Genomic DNA, 23,629 nt, shown 5'->3' on the forward strand with positions numbered 1-23,629 from the left:
CGCGGAGCGCGGAGGGACTGCAGGCGGGGATCTTGACGCGTTCCTGCTGCGCCTCTTGTGGGCCCGGGCCCTGTTGCTCATTAATTTTTTATTTTTTTCTGCCGCCCCCCAGATTCTCCGGGGATGGCCGGGGTATTTCCTTACCGAGGGCCGGGTAACCCGGTACCCGGCCCTCTGGCCCCGCTGCCGGACTACATGTCGGAGGAAAAGCTGCAGGAGAAAGGTGAGAGCGTGCGGGAGCGGTGTCTGGGCCCCGAGACGTGGGGTGGGTGTGCGCGTGCGCGCCTGCAGCGGCATTGAGCCCTTTTTCTGTTGTTGCAAGTGTCAAAGCGTTAGGTGTCAGCGCACTTACTGTCCCTCACCCCGATTTTTTCCAGCGAATTAGGTCTTTAAGAGCGTCTTTTATTTTCAAACACTGATCCAAACAATGGGGATACAATAGCGATGCAGATAGAGCTCCCTTTATAAGGGTTTATGAATTGCAGTGGAGGAGATAGACAATAAAAAACGTAAAAAAAACCTGTAACATAAGTGTCAGGCAGTGGTAAATGTGAGGAAGGAATAACTAAAGAAGAGCAAGATGACAGGAGAATCAGCAGGGAGTGCATCTGCTGGATGCTGGCCTCTCTCTATACATCCTGACCGGTCCTCACCCCAGGGCAGGGGATGGGGATGATTAGACTAAGAGTGTCCAGTCCTTTAAACTGAGGTGTCTTTGCAGCCCGAAAATGGCAGCAATTACAGGCCAAGCGCTATGCCGAAAAGCGGAAGTTTGGATTTGTGGATGCTCAGAAGGAAGACATGCCCCCAGAGCACGTCAGGAAGATCATTCGAGACCATGGAGACATGACCAACAGGAAGTTTCGCCATGACAAAAGGGTCTACTTGGGGTAAAGAACATCCTGGAATTACTTCGCTTGGATTTTGGCCCCTTTCCTTTGTCCCTCTCCCATAAGGAGTAGTCCTGGAAAGCTGTTATATCATTTGGGACGTTAGTCTTCTAGGACAGCCCATCTTGGTGGTTATAAGAGAAAGGAGAAAACCATTAGGGTCCTGTGATGATTCCAGATCTTCCAGTATGCTTTTTTTTTTCCCTCTGAAGGATTTTACAATTTATTTATTGACTTTAGAGAAAGAGAAACGCCGATTTGTTGCTCCATTTATTTATGCAGTCATTGGTTGCTTTTTATACGTGCCCTGAACGGGGATTGAACCCGCAACCTTGGCTTGTCAGGGTGACTCTAACCAACCAAGCTACCCCATTAGGGCCCAGTATGCTCTTTATTGCCTTGATTTTACTTCCCGATCTGGAACTAGAGCTTCTTAAAAAAATTTTTATTGATTGATTTGAATGAGAGAGACATACAGAAACATTGATTTGTTGTTGCACTTACTTATGTAGTCATTGGTTGATTCTTGTATGTTCCCTGACCCGGGATTGAACCCGTAACCTTGGCATATGGGGACCATTCTCTAAACATCTGAGCTACCGGACCAGGGCTGGGACTGGAGCTTTAATTTGCCCTGTTGGTGCTATGATAATATGTCCCTATCTTTGAAAGGGTTGAAGCCCAGAGCAGGACACTTTGTGCATTCTCTGTGCTGTAACTACTCAGTGAACAGAATTCTCAGGTTCAGGAGTAGTTCACTCCTGAGGTATTTACACTTGTTTTTCTATGGCCACAAGCTGGGAGAGTAAAGGTACAAATACCTTAGCAAATCCCTTTCCCATTTGGACACAAAAATGTTAACAAGTTCATTATGAATACCAGTTCATTAACCACTAAGACAGGATTTGTTTGTTTCAAAACTTTTTTTTTCCCCCCAAAAAAACTATTTCTTGAAAACTGTTCTAGGTGCTAGGGATAAGAGTAGTGAACAGGAAGTAATGGCCTTCCTGGAGCTTATAGTCTAGTGGCGTGACAGATATGAGACAAATGGTTACAATAAAGTATGCTGAGTATTTTAATATTTATGCGTAAGTTCAGAGAGAATAGAATGTGAGACAGTCTAAAGGCTGTCTTTAGAGGGACTGAAACCCAGTATTGTGGGACTGAAGTTTAAGAAGAGTAGCACAGTTGGAGAGGAGAAAGCAGAGTTCCTGGTCTTGGAGGGCTGTGTGCAATTGGAAGTTTGGACTGTAAGGTAGGCTTTTCTGTGGAATGTGATACCTTGTGACTTCTAATCATTTACCTTCCTAATGTTGCAGTGCCCTGAAGTACATGCCCCATGCAGTCCTCAAACTCCTGGAGAACATGCCTATGCCTTGGGAGCAGATTCGGGATGTGCCTGTGCTGTACCACATCACTGGAGCTATTTCCTTTGTCAATGAGATTCCCTGGGTCATTGAGCCTGTCTACATCTCCCAGTGGGGGTGAGAAGGGCTGGAATATGGGTGGTGGTGGTGGTTGGGAGGCAGTGGGTGGGAGCCACTGTGTGACATTGTTGGCTTGCAGGTCAATGTGGATTATGATGCGGCGAGAAAAAAGAGACAGGAGGCACTTCAAGAGAATGCGTTTCCCCCCTTTTGATGATGAGGAGCCGCCTTTGGACTATGCTGACAACATTCTAGATGTTGAGCCCCTGGAGGCCATTCAGCTAGAACTGGACCCTGAGGAGGATGCGCCTGTGTTGGACTGGTTCTATGACCACCAGCCATTGAGGGACAGCAGGAAGTAAGTGTGGTTGGAGTTACCACTCCTGTTAGAATTTTGGAAATCCAAGAGTCCTGGGAGAGCAGTCGGTACTGTGGCTTGGTTAGCTGGTATACCCACCAGACATGAGTGTCTCTTTTCTTCCTAGGTATGTGAATGGCTCCACTTACCAGCGCTGGCAGTTCACACTGCCCATGATGTCCACTCTCTACCGCCTGGCCAATCAGCTCCTGACAGACTTGGTAGATGACAACTACTTCTATCTGTTTGATCTGAAGGCCTTCTTTACCTCCAAGGCACTCAATATGGCCATTCCTGGAGGCCCCAAATTTGAACCTCTTGTTCGAGATATCAACCTACAGTAAGTTGGAGTAGGAATTTTAGGCATCTTGGGTTGAATAAACTCTAATCTCGATCCTTAAGAGTCCATTATAGCCCTAACCGGTTTGGCTCAGTGGATAGAGTGTCGGCCTGTGGACTGAAGGGTCCCAGGTTCGATTTTGGCCAAGGGCATGTACCTTGGTTGCGGGCACATCCCCAGTAGGAGGTGTGCAGGAGGCAGCTGATTGATGTTGCTCTCTCATCGATGTTTCTAGCTCTCTGTCCCTCTCCCTTCCTCTCTGTAAAAAATCTATAAATGGAAAAAAAAAAAAAGAGTCCATTATAGCTTCCAAACTGTCCAACTAGTCTGATCATCTTTGATTTTGTACCCTAGGGATGAAGACTGGAATGAATTCAATGATATTAATAAGATCATCATCCGGCAGCCTATCCGCACGGAATACAAGATTGCTTTCCCTTACTTGTACAACAACCTTCCACACCATGTCCACCTTACCTGGTAAGAGAGTTGGAACACAGGTGGAGGAAAGGAGTAGGCTGGCATTTAGGTTGGGCCAGGGCAGGAAAACTTTGGCTAACTCTTCTTTCTTTTTAGGTACCACACTCCTAATGTTGTGTTCATCAAAACTGAGGATCCTGATTTGCCAGCTTTCTACTTTGATCCTTTGATCAACCCGATTTCCCATAGGCACTCAGTCAAGGTGAGAGGAGGGGACATTTGACTTCGGCTCTTCCAAGTGAAATTTTCTGACTGTGGCTGAGGTGTTACTAGATAAAAATTCATCAGAGGGAGATGTGTTTTCCATCCTGTTAAGTCAGTGGTTCCTCCAGAATGAGGCCCAGAAATCAGGATTTTAAAAAGATTCCCAGGTGATTCTAATGTGCAGCCAAGGTTGAGAACCACTGTGTTAAGTGGTTCGTCTTGAGCTACAAGCTACTTTGAGAGTTGGCATTTGGCTCTAAGTTATTGGTATAATTTTGGTCTCTGTGATTATCCATCTGGGCTTTATCATCCTCTGGGACTCTATAGTTCATTCTGGTCTTTTCCACTGTGTTTTTTTTCCCCTTAAGTCCTTTTATTGAGATATAATTCATATACTATGCAATTCACCCATTTAAAGTCTACAGTTCACCTATTTAAGGTGTACAGTATTCACCCTTTTAAGTGTACAATTATGTGGTTTTTAGTTTAATCACAGTTGCACCACTATCAACTCAGGCAATTTCTTTATAACATTTTCATTACCCCCAAAAGAAACCTTGTACCCATCCATCAGCAGTCACTCTCCATTTCCAGATATCCAGAATGTTCCGTGCCTACACTACTATTAATCTACTTTTTGTCTCTATATTTGCCTATTTTGGATATTTCATATAAATAGAATTATACAATAAGTACAATTTTTTTTTTTAACAACATGTAGTCTTCTGTGACTGGCTCTTACATATACAGTGTTTTTTATGTTTATCTATGTTCCATCATGTTCTTGACATGAACAGATCCGCTTCTTCAAGCCCAGTTTTTGGAGCTTGAGCAGGAGTTGATAGCAGTGTTTACTTATGGTATCAGGCTCCTTTGGGAGGCCTTTGTTGGTGAGCCAGTTGGGTTGTGACTAGTGATGGTTGCTTTCCTGGTTGGCCCTGGCTTGTTCTCTGCTCTCTTGGCCTCCTTTGCCCTGGCCCTTTAGGGTTTCTCTTGTCAGGCAGCCCAGTTTCCATGGCAAATGTAGCCACTCTGCTTGGCCCCAGAGAGTTTCCCTTCCATCCCAGGTCTCTGCTCAGTTCAGCAAGAACTGAACCCTTGGGGTTATTCTTTCAGAGCCAGGAACCATTACCAGATGATGATGAGGAGTTTGAGCTCCCAGACTTCGTGGAGCCCTTCCTGAAGGACACCCCTCTCTACACGGACAATACAGCCAATGGCATCGCCCTGCTCTGGGCCCCCCGGCCCTTCAACCTACGCTCTGGTCGCACCCGCCGGGCCCTGGACATCCCCCTTGTCAAGAACTGGTAAGGCTTCTACCTGGGAGGAGGATGGTGGATGTATAGGAGGAAAACGCCAACGGGGTGGGCATGCAGCCTTTATCTGAGTGGCTGGAAAGAGAGTTGGGCCAGTCTTACCTGATGGGTGTTTTCCCAGGTATCGGGAGCATTGTCCTGCTGGGCAGCCTGTGAAAGTGAGGGTCTCTTATCAGAAGCTGCTTAAGTACTATGTACTTAATGCCCTGAAGCACCGGCCCCCAAAAGCCCAGAAGAAGAGGTAAGGTGCCTGAGGGCCCTGCTCAGACTTCTATTGTTCCAAAGATGATCAGCAAGCTAACACTCTCTTCATTATTCCCACTCCAGGTATCTGTTCCGCTCCTTCAAAGCCACCAAATTCTTTCAGTCCACGAAGCTGGACTGGGTGGAGGTGGGGCTACAGGTTTGCCGCCAGGGCTACAACATGCTCAACCTTCTCATTCACCGGAAAAACCTTAACTATCTGCACCTGGATTACAACTTCAACCTCAAGCCTGTCAAGACGCTCACCACCAAGGTGTCTGCATTGGACCTTAAGGGTCTCCTGAGCTTGAGGGATGGACTGGTTTTGCTCTGGCCCCCAAAGGAGGCATACATCCAGTCGGGACCATTGCTGATTAATGTTTTTTCTGTTCTTGGCCTCTTCTCCAGGAAAGAAAAAAATCTCGTTTTGGGAATGCTTTCCATCTGTGTCGAGAAGTTCTGCGTTTAACTAAGTTGGTGGTAGACAGTCATGTGCAGTATCGATTGGGCAATGTGGATGCCTTCCAGGTAAGGCTAAGTGTCTCCAACCCCTACCCAGGTGAGAAGCTGGGTGAAGCTTGGGCTGATTGTGGAGCTGGCTGTAGCCTAAAGCCTGATGGGGCATTTGTGTTGCAGCTGGCAGATGGACTGCAGTATATCTTTGCCCATGTGGGGCAGCTGACGGGCATGTACCGGTACAAATACAAGCTGATGCGGCAGATTCGCATGTGCAAGGACCTGAAGCATCTCATTTATTACCGCTTCAACACGGTGGGTCCCTGCCCATACACTCTCAGACCCATTTTAATTTTTATAGCTAGTCAGGGTGCTTTCCAGGGACCTATTTGGAGAAAAGCTCTGTGTCATTACTGCCCTCACCTTGTGACTCTCAACAGTCCCCCACCCCTTACCATACCCTCCTCAAGTCCACCTTTAGGTCTAAATAGGAAATTTCAGTTACTGGTTTCTGCCTTAAAGTTTTCTCATTTACCTCATTGTAGCTGTTGAGGTCCCAGAGTATTTCTTCCCCCACACCCCTCCCCCCTTCACTGTCATACATGTGTTTCTCCTATCCCATCTCTGCCCAATTTTCTATTGTCATTAAATTAATTGCTAACTTCTCTTCTTCTGCTTGGGATCATAGGGCCCTGTAGGGAAGGGCCCTGGCTGTGGCTTCTGGGCTGCTGGCTGGCGGGTCTGGCTGTTTTTCATGCGTGGCATCACCCCTCTGCTGGAGCGATGGCTGGGCAACCTCCTGGCTCGGCAGTTTGAAGGTGAGTGGTTTTCTCTTTGTCCAGCTTCTCCCATGATCTCCTCATGGGTAGGTCCTATGTGTTCCTGTTCTGTCCCCTGCCCTTGTTTGAGACTGACTCCCTTCCTCCTGCATTGCCTCTAAGTCCCACTCTCTAATGAGTCTGACCTAGTATTCTGTTTATTTTGTTGTAACCATGGTTAGTGAGGGGGGCATGAAGGTAAAGACTCATTAAAAGCAATGACTCTTAATCACTTCACTTCTAGGCCGACACTCAAAGGGGGTGGCGAAGACTGTAACAAAGCAGCGAGTGGAGTCACATTTTGACCTTGAGCTTCGGGCAGCTGTGATGCATGACATTCTAGACATGATGCCTGAGGGGATTAAACAGAACAAGGCCCGGACAATTCTGCAGCACCTCAGTGAGGCCTGGCGCTGCTGGAAGGCCAACATTCCCTGGAAGGTGGGTATCTCCACACCTCGGAGCAGACAAGGACATCTTTCCTGGGGTTGGGAGTACCGCTCTCAGGGGGCTGTGTGGCTCCCATCACTTTGTCATTGTGCCTTTTGCACTTTCAGGTCCCTGGACTGCCAACGCCCATAGAGAATATGATCCTTCGATATGTGAAGGCCAAGGCTGACTGGTGGACCAACACTGCCCACTACAACCGAGAACGGATCCGTCGTGGGGCCACTGTGGACAAGACTGTTTGCAAAAAGAACCTGGGCCGTCTCACCCGGCTCTACTTGAAGGCAGAACAGGAGCGGCAGCACAACTACCTGAAGGTTGGGCAGCGTAGGCTGGGCTGGATGTGGGGGTGGCCAGGGAGTGGGTTGCAGAGTTGGGCCCATGCCTTGTGCTGGAGGGATTGGCTACAGTGGGAGGCTAATCATTATGTGTACCTTGCAGGATGGGCCTTACATCACAGCAGAGGAGGCGGTGGCAGTGTATACCACCACTGTGCACTGGTTGGAAAGCCGTAGGTTCTCACCCATCCCGTTCCCTCCACTCTCCTATAAACATGACACCAAGTTGCTCATCTTGGCCTTAGAGCGGCTCAAGGAAGCTTACAGGTGAGGAGTGGAGCAGACAGGCTCCTGTGGGAAGGTGACAGGGAGAATGTCATTATCATAGTCCAAAGGAAGGTTTAGCCTCAGTCTTTTCTGAGTTTGGTTTCCTCTTGGTTTTCTCGTTCACTTTCCTGTTGCCTTGCCTTGTCAGTGTGAAGTCTCGGTTAAACCAGTCTCAGAGGGAGGAGCTAGGGCTGATCGAGCAAGCCTACGACAACCCCCATGAGGCATTGTCCCGCATCAAGCGTCACCTCCTCACACAGAGAGCCTTTAAAGAAGTGAGTGAAGATCTCCCCACCCCCCCCCACCCCCATTTTATTTTGGCTCTGCTATTCATTCATGGCACTCAGGGTGGCAGAATGCCTCAGGTGATTGGTGGATTGGTGTGAACCAGCTTCCCTGTCCCACAGGTGGGCATTGAGTTCATGGATCTCTATAGCCACCTGGTGCCAGTGTATGATGTGGAGCCACTGGAGAAGATAACTGATGCCTACCTGGACCAGTACCTGTGGTATGAAGCTGACAAGCGCCGCCTCTTCCCACCCTGGATCAAGCCTGCTGACACAGAACCGCCTCCTCTGCTTGTGTATAAGTGGTGCCAAGGTAAACTTCTCTGGGATCACCCCTGAGGAAGGGAGGGGAATTGAGTTTTACATCAGAATTCGTATTCAGGCCCTGGCCAGTGTGGCTCAGTTGGTTGAGTGTAGTCCCATGCACTGCAAGGTCACCCGTTTGACTCCTGGTCAGGGCACATTACCCAGGTTGCAGGTTCAATCCCTGGTACGGAGGCAACCGATTGATGTTTCTCTCTCACAATGTTTCTCTCCCTCTTCCTCTCCTCTTTTCTCTCCCTAAAAATCAATAAAAACATTTTTGAAAAAAAAGAAAAAGGTTCTCATTCGGGCAGCATAATTCATTTACTCTCTTGCTGCATGGTACCAAGGAAATACCTGCTGATGTTAAACTGAACAAAGCAGTCCTAGCAATCCAGATGAATGAGCAGTGTTAGTGCGAATATGATAGCTCCTGGAGGCACTAGTCCTGAAAGGGAATTTCTAACCTGGAGACCTGTCTTGTTTACTCCTCAGGCATCAATAACCTGCAGGATGTGTGGGAGACAAGTGAGGGTGAGTGCAATGTCATGCTGGAGTCACGCTTTGAGAAGATGTATGAGAAGATCGACTTGACCCTACTTAATAGGCTGCTGCGACTCATTGTAGACCACAACATAGCTGACTACATGACAGCCAAGAACAACGTTGTCATCAACTATAAGGTATGTCTTAGGGGCAGGGTAACAAGGAATTTTGTTGTGGGGTGAGGGTCTGGCCCACTGAGTTAGGTTCTATTAAGGGTAGGGCAAAAGAGGGTGGGCCCTAGAGCAGCCTGGGACATGGCCATGGGTTGAGAGTTGTTAAAGAGTTGTAAGTCTTTCTTTCTAGGACATGAACCACACGAATTCATATGGGATCATCCGAGGCCTGCAGTTCGCTTCATTCATTGTGCAGTACTATGGCCTGGTGATGGATTTGCTTGTGTTGGGATTACACCGGGCCAGTGAGATGGCTGGGCCCCCTCAGATGCCAAATGACTTTCTCAGTTTCCAGGACATAGCCACGGAGGCTGCCCACCCAATCCGTCTCTTCTGCAGATACATTGATCGCATCCATATTTTCTTCAGGTGAGCGCTTGCCTGGATTCTTATCCTTGCAGGGCATTGAAGCATATACCTAGCCTCTGGAAGTGGCTCTTGTACTTTAGTTGACTTTCTGCTGAGTTGGGGCTTCAAAATGGAATGAAGTCCTGTGGGTAGGGTAGGGGTTGGGTTTATCCAGCTGTAGGTCTCCTGAGGTCCTAGTCTATTGGGGCCTCAGCAATGCACTCTGCCTGGTGTAGGTTTACAGCAGATGAGGCTCGAGACCTGATCCAGCGTTACCTGACAGAGCACCCTGACCCCAACAATGAAAACATCGTTGGCTATAATAACAAGAAGTGCTGGCCCCGAGATGCCCGCATGCGCCTCATGAAGCATGATGTCAACTTGTGAGTCTGAGTGGGGCTGTGGGAGCTGGAAGAACATCAGCCTGAGGGATTCAGAGACAATTAGACGGGATTCATGAGGTTGTGTCCTGGGTGGGAGGAGTGTATTCTGTTGGGTTATCGTCAGTCTGACCTTTGAAGGGAAGTTTCTTCCCAGGAGACTGATGTGACCATATGTTTTTTGTGGGCAGGGGTCGGGCAGTGTTCTGGGACATCAAGAACCGTCTGCCACGGTCAGTGACTACAGTTCAGTGGGAGAACAGCTTCGTGTCCGTGTACAGTAAGGACAACCCCAACCTGCTGTTCAACATGTGTGGCTTTGAGTGCCGCATTCTGCCAAAGTGCCGCACCAGCTATGAGGAGTTCACCCACAAGGATGGGGTCTGGAACCTACAGAATGAGGTACAACCTGGGAAGGGGGCTAGACAGAGCATTGCCACCCCTGTACCTCCGGGGGGCATGGGGGTGAGGAATACCAACACAATGTCATCTGTCAGCTGAGCCTCGCTGGGTGGCAGGGCATTGTGGTGGTCAGAGTTGGTCCTTGCTCCTGTGGCAGTACCAGAGACAATTAACCTTGACCTTGTGGTTTAGGTTACTAAGGAGCGGACAGCCCAGTGTTTCCTGCGTGTGGATGATGAGTCAATGCAGCGCTTCCACAATCGTGTGCGTCAAATTCTGATGGCCTCCGGCTCCACCACTTTCACCAAGGTATCGCAGACAGCCCCACTTCGGTTGTGTCCTCTGTCCATCTCACTTCCCTTCCACCTCTTCCCCTGGTTTGCTCTCCTTTCTTCCCAATATCGCCCACTGTACTGTTTCCGTGCTTTAGGTATAGATAGCAGATTAGAGTGTCAAAAATCAAGTTAGTTTCTGAGAATTCCCTGCAGGACTTCTGCAGTCTACTTCTCTGTAGTTGTGATGGCTCTAAATTAAGGCAAGAGTTGAAGTTGGATTTTTAAATTTGAAAAAAATCACTGTTTTTACATTTTTCCAAGGGCTAGTGATCCAACTCATATAACTCATCTTTTAAACAGTAACATAGTGTGCATATTGAAAAGCAAGCATAATTAGCTATCTCAGTGTCTGTTTTCCCCTTCAGTTGCTTCTGAAGGCAGCTGGACTTGTAGACTGTGTATACAAGTTTTTGCATGGTTTAACAGGTCATCTTGCCCTTTCCACTGTCTTTCCTCGCCTTATAATGGTGTACATGAATGTCCTGGCTGATGCTCACAAGAGCATCAATAATGCCAAAAAGAGGGAAACACCAAGTTCTTAATTAGGCTGTGCTCCAAAGTCATTGTCCAGTTTCTGTGTTGATGAGGCAAGGTTACACTGGTGGATTTGAGAGCCCTGATGATCACAGTTGGGAAAATTATGAACTGCACAGGCAGATGAAACAGGTGTGGTGTGGTCAGCCCCAGATTTGATATGCAACTCAGAGATCTAAAAATGCCAAAATAATCTGAATCCACCCTGTCAGTTTGGTTTCATTGTACTGACAACTTCAGCTGGTATCATGATCCACTAAGAAGCAACACAAAGGATGCCCTGGCAGGTATGGCTCAGTTGGTTGGGCATTGTCCCATGCACTGAAAGGTTGCCGGTTCGACTCCCTGTCAGGGCATGTGTCCAGGTTTTAGGCTTGATCCTTCAGTAGGAGGTGTGCAGCAGGCAGCCAATCTATGTTTCGCTCCCACAACGATGTTTCTCTCTTTCTTTCTCTCCCTCTCTCAAAATCAGAAATCTTAAAAAAAAAAAAATTAAAATCCTGGGATTCCTTTTTTAGGAATATAGTACATACATAGCAATAAAATATCTCAATGGATTTTAAAAAAATACATATTTTACTGATTTTTTTACAGAGAGGAAGGGAGAGGGATAGAGAGTTAGAAACAATGATGAGAGAGAAACATCGATCAGCTGCCTCCTGCACACCTCCTACTGGGGATGTGCCCGCAACCAAGGTACATGCCCTTGGCCGGAATCGAACCTGGGACCCTTGAGTCCACAGGCAGGCGCTCTATCCACTGAGCCAAACTGGTTAGGGCTCTCAATGGATTTTTTAAAAAAATACATTTTATTGATTTTTTTTTACAGAGAGAAAGGGAGAGGGTTAGAGAGTTAGAAACATCGATGAGAGAGAAACATCGATCAGCTGCCTCCTGCACACCTCCTACTGGGCATGTGCCCACAACCAAGGTACATGCCCTTGGCCGGAATCGAACCTGGGACCCTTGAGTCCTCAGGCCGACGCTCTATCCAGTGAGCCAAACCGGTTAGGGCTCTTAATGGATTTTTAAAAAGGCACTTCATCCTGATTTCCCTCAGAATAATAACTGTTAGCTGTAGCAATTTTCTTTTATTCTGACCTTCAGAATAATGAAGGATGGGAGAGGGAGAGAGGCTAATGATAACTGTTTTAAAGGTCCTTTAAATATGCAGCACACATAAAGAATGCCTTAAATTTTTTAGTGATGCTTCTTTTGAGGACACATTTTATCTTAATATTTCTTACCTAAAGTTCCTCATGATAGATTTTTTTGGAGACTGGTACTAGGAAAAAGTTTGTCCTTTAGGTTGGTTATTCCCTCTAAGGGTCAGATAACTGGAATTATGTAGCTCATTCATTCATTGGTGCTTGTTGATAACTACTGTATTCAAGGTATTATGTGCGTACTATATGTAAGATAGCGTCTGTGCCTTAATTGAGCTCACTTACCTAGTTGGAGAGACAACACAGATGCATAATCAGGAAAAGAGCTATTGTATTGGAATCTGTGAGAACACTCAGTTAAGGACTCGCCTTCTCTGGGAGAAGGAGAGGAAAGGCTTCCTGGAAAAAAAAAAAATGTGATGAAGTGGTGAGAGAGGGCATTCCTTCAGCCAGAAGTATGGAGAGGTAACTAGCAGGTATATGTGGGACTGTAAAAAGTTGAGAATTTACTGGAATAAAATCGTGGAGTTGGGACTGTTAGCAGATGGAGGCTGGGTAGATAAGAGGCAGATCATGGAGACGATTACGCCTCATTAAGAGTTCTGTAAGGGTCTTACCCATGGGCGTGACTGTCTCAGATTGCTGTGTTAGGTGGCTCACTCTTGCAGCTGTGGGAAGATGGGTTTAGGGGAATAGGATGTGAGATCAGTTTGGGGACTACTGCCAGAGTCCAGATAGAAATGATGAAAGCAGTGAAAGTAGAAGTAAGGATAGGGGAACAGATTTGATAAGTAGTTAGCAGGTATGATCAGGTGAGTTTCATTTTGATGGGATGCCAGAGGGAAAGAAAGAAGTCAAAATAATAGTCAGTTTTTGGCATGGGTGACTAGGTGGATATTGATGTCACTAATTGGAAGACTACGGGAAGAAGAACAGGTTTAGGGGGGGAATAAGTGAATATAGTTTAGGATGTAAAAAGTTTGAAGTTCTTGAGAATATCTAGGTGGAGGTATCCAGTAGATATTTATATATTTGTTTAATTCCATGATAAATATACACGTGTGTATTTCCCCCCCTCACTGGTGCCTCTTAAATTGATGGTCTCTTAGATTTGATGAAAAATACTGTGAGTTTGAAGCTCCAGGGAGAGAAATGAGGTGAGAAAGTAAGAGCAGTCAGGGGTAACTTACAAGTTTCTATAGAATGTCCAAGAGGAGGTATTTTACAATCTGAAGCCTGGAGAAGATGTCTGGGTTGAAGATGTAGATTTAGGAATCTGTCAGCATAAAAAAGATGGTTTAAAGCTCAAGAGTGAGCAAGATTATCCAGGGAAAATATAAGGAGTGAGGAGAGCCGAGGGACGAGTAGGGAACGCTTGGGAACACGGAGCAGCAGTGTGGCCAGACGGAGGGAGTGGAGGGAGTGCTGGGTCACGGGAGCCAAGGCTGTGGGGAGTGGGCGGCCAGTTAACACTGGCAGTTGCTTAAGAGTCTTTCACTTAGATAAGGTCTGAGATGTATCCATTGGATTTGGCGGTCTGGACGTCATTGGTGACCTTAGCAAGAGCTGTTTCAGAAATAAGTAGGGATAGAAGCCAGATTGCAGTGAGGCTTTATGGGAAGTGAGGGGTGGAGACAGCAAGAACTGTCGATTCGCCAGAGCTGGAGGAAGGAGGAAGGAGGAAGGACATTAGATGCCACCTAGAGGGAGATGTAAGTCAAGGCAGGTATTTTTAAATGGGAGTGACTTGGGTATGTTTTCATTAAGAAGGAGCCAATAGAGGTTCAGAGTGCAATAGAAGTGTGATAAGTGATGGAGCAATGTTCTAGAGAAATTGCGTAGGGATGGTGGAAAAGGCAGGCAGAGGGAAAAGATCCTCTGAACCTAATAGGAAAGAGGTCTGGATAGATGTGAATGTAGATAAGTTAAGTGGGAAGTTATTACAGTCTTGAATTTTTCAGCTTTGCCTGGGCTGGAGTAAGGGACACAGGGTTTCAGACTTTAAAGCACAGTGTTGGGGGTATGATGGGATGTTGAAGAAACTACGCTGTACGTGGGTTTCAAGAAAATGAAGGAAACTGACTTCTTCCCAGAAGCACTCAGCTACTCAGTGATGGGATGGAGAATGGGGATAAATTTTGGTGATTTAGGATTGGGTTTTGCTGGAGGACTGTGGTGGAGTGGTAAGGGACTGGCTACAGGGGAATTAAGGGTGCTGGCCCCTTTTGGACTCCTGGATTATGGGAGGTGAGAAAAGAAAGAGACCAGAGAAGCCAGTGGTCTTAGGGGAAAAAAATATAGGGATCAAGGGAATAGATGTGTGAGAGGTAAGAGCCTGAGTAATGGAGGGTGTCAGCGGTTAGAGAGGAGTGTGCTATAGTGGTTAGAACTGGAGCAGTTTGTTGTTACACTTATTTATGATTCTTGTTAGTATGTGCCTTGACCAGGGAAGGAACCCACAATCTTGGCATGTCGGGACAACGCTTTAATCAGTTGAGCCTCCCGGCCAGGGCTCTGATTTGTTAAAGTAAAATGTTAGGTGATCAATTTTAGACCTTTTTTTAAAAAAATATTTTTATTGATTACAGAGAGGAAGGGAGAGGGAGAAAGAGATATAAACATCAATGATGAGAGAGAATCATTGATCGACTTCCTCCTGCACTCCTCCTAGTGGGGATCAAGCCCACAACCCAGACATGTGCCCTTGACTAGAATCGAACCTGGGACCCTTCAGTCCACAGGCCAACGCTCTATCCACTGAGCCAAACTGGCTAGGGCAGATAGTGTACTTTTTATCTCTAAAAGTTCCATTTGAGTCTTTAGCATCTTCTGTTTCTCTCATTATGTTCATGTTCTTAATATACTCAAGCATAATTACAAGATTTTTGTTTCATTTTGTTAATCCTCACCCAAGGATATTTTTCTTAATATACTCAAGCATAATTACAAGAATTTTGTTTCATTTTGTTAATCCTCACCCAAGGATATTTTCCCATTGATTTTTAGAGAGAGTGGAAGGGAGGGAGAGAGAGAAAAGCAAACATTGATGTGAGAGAGATATGCATCTATTGGTTGCCTCCTGAACACTCCCCGACCAGGGCTGGGGATTGAGCCTGCAACCAAGGTACATGCCCTTGACCTGGAATCAAACCTCAGTCATTTAGTCCATGGGCCGATGCTCTATCCACTGAGCCAAACCAGCTAGGGCACAAGTTTTTTTGATAGCTGTTTTAAAGGTCCTTGTCTGTTAATTCCATCATCTGTTGTTTCTAAGTCTGTTTCTATTGATTGATTTTTCTTCTGGTTATGGGTAATTTATTTCTACTTTGTATGCATGGTAAATTTTTTAAAATATTTTTTTTTATTGATTTCAGAGAGGAAGGGAGAGGGAGAGAGGTAGAAACATCAATGATGAGAGAGAATCATTGATCGGCTGCCTGCTGCATGCCCCGCACTGGGGATCGAGCCTGCAACCGGGGCATGTGCTCTCACTAGGAATCGAACTGTGGCCTCCTGGTTCATAGGATGACCCTCAACCACTGAGCCATGCTGGCTGGGCTGCATGGTAATTTTTTAATGCATGCCAGAAATTGTGAATTTTATTTAGTTATTTATGGATTTTGTTATATACCTTTAAAGGGTATTGGGTTGTGTTCTGGTGTGCAGTTCAGTAATTTGTGGAATTGATCCTTTGGAAGCTTGTTTTTAAGTTTGGTTATGGCAATTCAGAGCACCTGTTGTCTGAATTTTTTTTTTTTTAATCCTCTCCTGAGGATATTTTTCTATTGATTTTTAGGGAGAGTGGAAGAGAGGGAAATATAGAGAGAAACATCGATGTGAGAGATGGGTTGCCTCCTGCACGAGTCCCTACCAGGGTCTGGGCTGAGAAGCCTGCAACCATGGTATGTGCCCTTGACCACAATCAAACCCGGGACCCTTTGGTCTGCAGGCCAGTGCTGCAAATTCAGAGCACCTATTGTCTGGATTTTTTTTTTTTAATCCTCTCCTGAGGATATTTTTCTATTGATTTTTAGGGAGAATGGAAGAGAGGGAAATATAGAGAGAAACATCGATGTGAGAGATGGGTTGCCTCCTGCACGAGTCCCTACCAGGGTCTGGGCTGAGAAGCCTGCAACCATGGTATGTGCCCTTGACCACAATCAAACCCGGGACCCTTTGGTCTGCAGGCCAGTGCTCTATCCACTGAGCCAAACTGGCTAGGGCTGGAGATAGTTAGATAGATAGATAGATAGATAGATATTTTTTACCTCCACTGTTAAGTAGGTAACTTTCTGGGGACTTTACTCAGTTCCCATGTAGAATAAAGTCTCTCTACTCTGGCTGGTGGGAACACAAACTATTTTCAGCCTATATAAGCTGTGGGCCTTGTTCAGCTTACTGATCTTTGGTGGTTCTTTCACTGACCTCGGAGTTTTACTGCATACAGATTGGGACTCAGTCAGAAACTTGGGGCAGTCCCTTCGTGGATCTCCAGAGATCTCTTTCTGTGTATCTTCCTTTTCTTCACACAGTTTCTAGCTGCTTTGGCCTCCTGAACTCTAATCTTTGTCTCTTCGATTCAGTGAGCCTATTGGGCTGTTTTTCTTACCCCTCCATGTTTGTGCTGCAGCTTGGAAACTGCCACTAGGCAGTAAGCTGGGGCGGTTGTGGGGCTCACTGTATGTTTCCCTTTTCTCAAGGGTCATAGTCTGTGCTGCCTGTTTGCTAGTTTCCCAGAAATATTGTTTCATATATCTCTTTTACTTTTCTAGTTGCTTATAGTAGGAAGGCAATTTCTGTGATCCCACTCGTTTTTATTCCCTCCATTTAAAAACATGTTTAAAAATTTTATTGATTTGAGAGAGAGAGGGAAACACCCATCTGTCGTTCCACTTATTTATACATTCATTGGTTGCTTCTTGTATGTGCCCACAACCTTGTCATATCTAGATGACACTAACCAATTGAGTTATCTGGCCAGGGACTCTCCATTAATTTTTGATACTTTTTTCTCATCCCTTCTTTTCCCACTGCCTACTCTGGGATTACGACTCTATTTGGTCTTACTTTTATTAGGTGTTTTTATTGATTTTGTTATTTTAAAGGTATTTTTATTGATTTCAGGGAGGATGGGAGAGGGAGAGAGAGATGGAAACATCAATGATGAGAGAGAATCATTGATCAGCTGCCTCCTGCACACCCCATACTTGGGATCGAGCCTGCAACATAGGCATATGCCCCAACTGGGAGTCAAACCATGACCTCCTGTTTCATAGGTTGATGCTCAACCACAGAGCCATGCCAGCTGGGCTGTTTTTATTGATTTTAGAGAGAGAGAGGAAGAAAGAGGGAGAGAGAAAAAGAGAAACATTGATGTGAGAGCGGAACATCAATCAGCTGCCTCCTGCAGCTCCTGCACTGGGGATCGAGCCTGCAACCCAGCATGTGCCCTAACAGGGAATCGAACCAGCAACCCTTTGGTGCATGGGACAACGCTCAATGAACTGAGCCACACCGGCCCAGGACTCTGGTCTTATTTTAACATTGTTTATATTGCCTCAATTAATTTTTTTTATTGAGATAAAATTCACACTTTAAAAAAAGATATATTTGTATAGATTTCAGAAAGGGAGAGGGAGAGAGAGATAGAAACATCAATGATGAAAGAGAATCATTAATTGGCTGCCTCCTGCACGCTCCACATTGGGGATCGAGCCCACAACCCAAGCATGTGCCCTGACCAAAATTGAACTGTGACCTCCTGGTTCATAGTTCGATGCTCAACCACATAGCCACGCCAGCTGGGCTGAAATTCACACTTTTAAAGTCTACAATTGAGTGGTTTTTTCAGTATATTCATAATATTGTGCAGGTATTACCACTGTCTAATTCCAGAACATTTTCATCACTCCCAAAAGAAATTATCACTCCCTATTGTTCCTACTCCCAGCCCCTGGCAACCACTAATCTACTTTCTGTCTATGTGGATTTGTCTGTTCTGGATTTTTCATATAAGTGGAATCATACAATGTTTGTGACCTTTTTTGTCTGGCCTCTTTCACAGAAGGTTCATATTTTAGCATATATTAGTACTTCAGTCCTTTTCATAGCTGAATATTCTGTCATATGGATATACCATATTTTGTATATCCATTTGTCAATTGATGGGCATTTGGGTTTTCCCCCCACTTTTTGAGTATTAGGAAGAATGCTACTAGGAAATTTGTGCACACATTTTTGTGTGGACATATGTTTTCATTTCTCTTGGGCATATACCTATGAGTAGGATTGCTGGGTTATAAGGTAACTCTGTTTTAACCTTTTGAGGAACGGCCAGACTGTTTTTCAAAGTGGCTTTATAATTTCATGTTCCTACCAGCAGTATATGAGAGTTCCATTTTCCCCACATTCTTACTAACACTTGTCCCTATCTTGTAGCTACTCTGATGGGTGCTAAGTTGTATCTCCCAGTGATTTTGATTTATATATACTTCCCTGATGACCTTAAGTTGAAATCTTTCTTGAGAACTATGGACAATATAACTAACTGAATTAGTCTGGTGTGTCTTTCCACACCAATGGCTCATCTATAATTTCTTTCCCACTATCTTCAGATTGTGAATAAGTGGAACACAGCTCTTATTGGCCTCATGACATACTTTCGGGAGGCTGTGGTGAACACACAGGAGCTCCTGGACTTGCTGGTGAAGTGTGAGAACAAGATCCAGACACGGATCAAGATTGGCCTCAACTCCAAGATGCCAAGTCGGTTCCCCCCTGTTGTGTTCTACACCCCGAAGGAGCTGGGTGGGCTCGGCATGCTCTCCATGGGCCACGTGCTCATCCCCCAGTCGGACCTCAGGTAGGCCTTGGCTGAAAACTTTGCTAGACCTTAAGGGAAGGGGGTGTTTCTTTATCTTTTAGGCTTTATTTTTTCTCTAATCTTGGTTGTCCCCCAAAACAGGTGGTCCAAGCAGACAGATGTAGGTATCACACACTTCCGTTCAGGAATGAGCCATGAAGAAGACCAGCTGATTCCCAACTTGTACCGCTATATACAGCCATGGGAGAGTGAGTTTATTGACTCTCAGCGGGTCTGGGCTGAATATGCACTCAAGAGACAAGAGGCCATTGCTCAGAACAGGTAGGCATCCAGGAGGACATAGCAGTCCTGTGGGGTGTGGAGGCATGACCTTTGAACTCTGCATGGCATATTTTTATGGAGACAAGGAAGTAGGTTCTAAATCTGACCCTGTTTATCCTTGGTCAGTAGGTATGCTTAACTGTTCATATGAGCACGTTTCACTTTGATCTTTTTTCTTTGGCAGACGACTGACCTTAGAAGATCTAGAAGATTCATGGGATCGTGGCATTCCTCGAATCAACACCCTCTTCCAGAAGGACCGGCACACATTGGCTTATGATAAGGGCTGGCGTGTTCGAACCGACTTCAAGCAGTACCAGGTACGTAGAGGGGATAATGGAACAGTTTCCCTGAATTAGGAGACTCCGTGGCCATCCTGGGACAGCAGGCGCTTAGAATTGTGACCATACTTTTCTTGCCATCTAGGTTTTGAAGCAGAACCCTTTCTGGTGGACACACCAGCGGCATGATGGGAAGCTCTGGAACCTGAACAACTACCGTACAGATATGATCCAGGCCCTGGGTGGTGTGGAAGGCATTCTGGAACACACACTCTTCAAGGGCACTTACTTTCCAACCTGGGAGGGGCTTTTCTGGTGAGGATTCTCTTCTCCCCTTACAGTGACCTATTATACCTCTTTGAGCTCATCCCTTGTGTGCCTGTGATCTGCTATGATGTGTTCCAACAGCCATCCCCAGGAGGTCAACAGCACTCTGGGAGATGGCACAACATCACTTTGCCTGGTCTCTTCTGCTTCCCAGGGAGAAGGCCAGTGGTTTTGAGGAGTCTATGAAGTGGAAGAAGCTAACTAATGCTCAGCGATCAGGATTGAACCAGATTCCCAATCGTAGATTCACCCTCTGGTGGTCTCCAACCATCAACCGAGCCAATGTGAGTGTGATTGGTAGACATGGGAGATCAGAAGATAAAAACAAGTGTTTGTACTTTCTTAATTATGTCTTGAGAACCAAAGTCTCTTGATCTCTAGTGTAACTTTCTTTTTCCTGTCAGGTATACGTCGGCTTTCAGGTGCAGCTGGATCTGACAGGTATCTTCATGCACGGCAAGATCCCCACACTGAAGATCTCTCTCATCCAGATCTTCCGAGCTCACTTGTGGCAGAAGATCCATGAGAGCATCGTTATGGATTTGTGTCAGGTGGGCTAGAATTGAGGGGAGAGGATGCCATCAAAAGTCAGGTCACTTCTTTGGGGATAGGAAATCTACCCTGGAAACTCTGAGGATGAGACTTCTATTTTGGTACCAGGTGCCACATTATCTTAAGTTCTACAAGCCTTTATTCTTAAGTGGGCTTCCATAGCCACTCATAACCTTTCCACTTTTGCCTCCAGGTATTTGATCAGGAACTGGATGCACTGGAAATTGAGACAGTACAAAAGGAGACAATCCACCCCCGAAAGTCCTATAAAATGAACTCTTCCTGTGCAGATATCCTGCTCTTTGCCTCCTATAAGTGGAATGTTTCCCGGCCCTCACTGCTGGCAGACTCCAAGTAAGTGCCTTATGGCCCAGCCCTAGGCATCCAGGAGTCTTAGTTTCACTATTCTTCTAGCAGTTCTACTTTAAGAATGGTCGCTGCCTGTTCTTTCTAACTGGGAACCAGTGCTCTCCCTGGATCCTATGGACACCCTCAGCCAAGTCTGTTGATTCTCTGGGGAGTCTTGCTGACCTGGAACTGGCAAGAGGGGTTGGTTTGAAGACTTAGATATAGTGATTGAGAGCTCTTTTGGTTGTGTCAGTGGCTTCCTGGAAGCCTGGACTCCTAGCCCCTCTCCACCCTCAGGGATGTGATGGACAGCACCACCACTCAGAAGTATTGGATTGACATCCAGTTGCGCTGGGGGGATTATGATTCCCATGACATTGAGCGCTATGCCCGGGCCAAGTTCTTGGACTACACCACAGACAACATGAGTATCTACCCTTCACCTACGGGAGTGCTCATTGCCATTGACCTGGCCTATAACCTGCACAGGTAAGATGGGGCTCAGAAGCATGTGTTTTCCATCAGCCCCACACTTTGACATACAGTGTTTTTTTAGTTTGCCCTGCTATAATGAGGTTTGGCTCTTTCCTCCTCTGGGTTGCTGACTCTTTCTTCCCTGTCTCTGTGTATATGAGCAGACACTTGTTAGCCTGGCCCGTCTTTTCCTCCTCTGTAGAGTTGCAGTTTGCCTTATTCCTGACACTACCAGTCTGGTCTAACTTTTCTTGCCTCTTCCACCTTCACAGTGCCTATGGAAACTGGTTCCCAGGCAGCAAGCCTCTCATACAGCAGGCCATGGCCAAGATCATGAAGGCAAACCCTGCCTTGTATGTGTTACGTGAACGGATTCGCAAGGGGCTGCAGCTGTACTCATCTGAGCCCACTGAGCCCTATCTGTCCTCTCAGAACTATGGTGAGCTCTTCTCCAACCAGATTATTTGGTTTGTGGATGACACTAACGTCTACAGAGTGACTATTCACAAGGTGAGAAGGGCTACAAGCAGTGTAGGGGTGTGGGACTCTAGATGCCTGATGGAGGGTGATCGGGCAAGTGTGTGCATATTGGCACGAAGGCAGGATGGTTCTAGGCTGTACTAACTGATGTAATCATTCTTTAGACCTTTGAAGGGAACTTGACAACCAAGCCCATCAATGGGGCCATCTTCATCTTCAACCCACGCACAGGGCAGCTATTTCTCAAGATAATCCACACATCTGTGTGGGCTGGACAGAAGCGTTTGGGTCAGGTGAGTTGGTTAAAGGACAGAGCCTGTAGAAACTTCTCTCTTAATCTTTGGGGTGTGGGTGTGGGTGTGTGGGTGTGAGAGAAAAAATCTTTCTCTCTGAAAGATTGGGGGCATCTCATTTGAACTTGTTCCCCAAATTACTTAATTTGGGGAGTATTCTCCTGTAGGAGGTCCAAGAGTGTGTGAGGTCCTTCATTGCCTGCCAGCTGGGCTCTGCTTTCTGAATCTCCTACCTCTAACCTCGCTTGAACAGAGCTACCAAAAATTACCTTTCTAAAGGGAACAAGCATTCTTTTCTTTCTTTTTTTAAAAAAAATATATTTTATTGATTTTTTTTACAGAGAGGGAGAGGGATAGAGAGTTAGAAACATCGATGAGAGAGAAACATCGATCAGCTGCCTCCCGCACACTCCCCACTGGGGACGTGCCCGCAACCAAGGTACATGCCCTCGACTGGAATCGAACCTGGGACCCTTGAGTCTGCAGGCCGACGCTCTATCCACTGAGCCAAACCGGCCAGGGCTCTTTTCTTTCTTAAAAGCAAGCAATAATTTATTGACCACAGCAAAAATACACTCAGGACAGTGAAGCAAGGATGGGCATAGAAGAAGCAACAGGAGAGCCTGGGCGGGGCTGCTTTGGCTCCTGGAGGAGTCAGAGGAAAGGGGCCTGGAGACAGGTTCAGAGGGTTAGCCTGGGATGAACTGCCGCTGCCCATTGCTCCCCTGGTTGCAAGTCTCATGGGGTCCCTTGGAATTTAGGAAATAAGTGCCTGTAAGGAAAGAAGAGGGGGAAGGGAATGGCGTGGGCATGCTTCCTGGAGGGAAAGCCAGCATCAAGCATTCTTAAAATGTCACTTTCTGCCCGGCTGGAGTGGCTCAGTGGTTGAGCATTGACCTATGAACCAGGAGGTTTGATTCCCAGTCAGGGCACATGCCCAGGTTGCAGGCTCCATCAGCCAATCAATAATTCTCTCTCATCATTGATGTTTCTATCTCTCTATCCCTCTCCCTTCCTCTCTGAAATTAATAAAAAGTAGATTTTAAAAAATAAAATGTCACTTTCACCAAATTTCCTTATCTCAAAGCCTTTGCTTGCCCCTCCTTGCTGAATTACCTCCTCTTTGGCTTCCTAGACACTTGATATCTGGCTGAGCTATAACTTGTCCAGCCACAGTTTCTCTTCCTTTATGGCATGTTTCCTCGTGCAGTTAGTCTGCGGTCCTAGTATCACAAAACCCTAATGTTCCTCTCACCTTTGTGGCGTTGCTCATATATCTTTCTTTCTAGAATGAACTCTGCTCTTCCTCTGTTTATCAGTCTTACTCATTCCTTAAGACCTCTTTCTGCAGCTCTTTATGACCGTTGGTCTTAATTTCTTTTGTCCCTGACATAGTGTAGTATAATCAAATACCAGCTTGTATGAGTTTTATATAGCCAGCTAGGTAGAAAAACCCTTTGGGGCAATGCCATTTGACACCTCTTACTTTACTTTCGAAGTACCTAACAGTGCTCAATAGTTTGCCCAGCTAGCGTGGCTCAGTGGTTGAGCGTCTACCTGTGAACCAAGAGGTCACGGTTCGATTCCCAGTCAGGGCATATGCCTAGGTTTTGGGCCATTCCCAAGTGTGGGGCGTGCAGGAGGCAGTCGATAAACGATTTTCATCATTGAT

At 46.1% G+C, this 23,629-nt stretch overlaps 1 protein-coding gene across 1 annotated transcript in view; it reads left to right on the forward strand.

The window, feature by feature from the left end:
* Positions 1 to 23,629, forward strand: part of PRPF8 (pre-mRNA processing factor 8) — a 29,201-nt gene that overhangs the window by 193 nt on the left and 5,379 nt on the right. Inside the window, exons 2-34 of the mRNA XM_005858318.2 lie at positions 113 to 223; positions 722 to 890; positions 2,210 to 2,374; positions 2,457 to 2,675; positions 2,803 to 3,015; positions 3,370 to 3,495; positions 3,592 to 3,697; positions 4,816 to 5,006; positions 5,137 to 5,256; positions 5,343 to 5,532; positions 5,667 to 5,786; positions 5,895 to 6,029; positions 6,403 to 6,532; positions 6,777 to 6,973; positions 7,090 to 7,296; positions 7,421 to 7,584; positions 7,733 to 7,859; positions 7,992 to 8,184; positions 8,670 to 8,857; positions 9,024 to 9,262; positions 9,478 to 9,624; positions 9,813 to 10,023; positions 10,216 to 10,332; positions 18,673 to 18,920; positions 19,023 to 19,202; positions 19,387 to 19,522; positions 19,629 to 19,798; positions 19,965 to 20,094; positions 20,215 to 20,361; positions 20,556 to 20,716; positions 21,008 to 21,199; positions 21,457 to 21,694; positions 21,829 to 21,957. Coding sequence (XP_005858380.1) covers positions 124 to 223; positions 722 to 890; positions 2,210 to 2,374; positions 2,457 to 2,675; positions 2,803 to 3,015; positions 3,370 to 3,495; positions 3,592 to 3,697; positions 4,816 to 5,006; positions 5,137 to 5,256; positions 5,343 to 5,532; positions 5,667 to 5,786; positions 5,895 to 6,029; positions 6,403 to 6,532; positions 6,777 to 6,973; positions 7,090 to 7,296; positions 7,421 to 7,584; positions 7,733 to 7,859; positions 7,992 to 8,184; positions 8,670 to 8,857; positions 9,024 to 9,262; positions 9,478 to 9,624; positions 9,813 to 10,023; positions 10,216 to 10,332; positions 18,673 to 18,920; positions 19,023 to 19,202; positions 19,387 to 19,522; positions 19,629 to 19,798; positions 19,965 to 20,094; positions 20,215 to 20,361; positions 20,556 to 20,716; positions 21,008 to 21,199; positions 21,457 to 21,694; positions 21,829 to 21,957 — 5,505 coding nt within the window. The 5' untranslated portion in view covers positions 113 to 123. The remainder of the gene's footprint in view (positions 1 to 112; positions 224 to 721; positions 891 to 2,209; positions 2,375 to 2,456; positions 2,676 to 2,802; positions 3,016 to 3,369; positions 3,496 to 3,591; positions 3,698 to 4,815; positions 5,007 to 5,136; positions 5,257 to 5,342; positions 5,533 to 5,666; positions 5,787 to 5,894; positions 6,030 to 6,402; positions 6,533 to 6,776; positions 6,974 to 7,089; positions 7,297 to 7,420; positions 7,585 to 7,732; positions 7,860 to 7,991; positions 8,185 to 8,669; positions 8,858 to 9,023; positions 9,263 to 9,477; positions 9,625 to 9,812; positions 10,024 to 10,215; positions 10,333 to 18,672; positions 18,921 to 19,022; positions 19,203 to 19,386; positions 19,523 to 19,628; positions 19,799 to 19,964; positions 20,095 to 20,214; positions 20,362 to 20,555; positions 20,717 to 21,007; positions 21,200 to 21,456; positions 21,695 to 21,828; positions 21,958 to 23,629) is intronic.

The sequence above is a fragment of the Myotis brandtii genome, unplaced genomic scaffold (genome assembly GCF_000412655.1).
Source record: "Myotis brandtii unplaced genomic scaffold, ASM41265v1 scaffold1167, whole genome shotgun sequence".
Taxonomy (NCBI): Eukaryota; Metazoa; Chordata; class Mammalia; order Chiroptera; family Vespertilionidae; genus Myotis; species Myotis brandtii.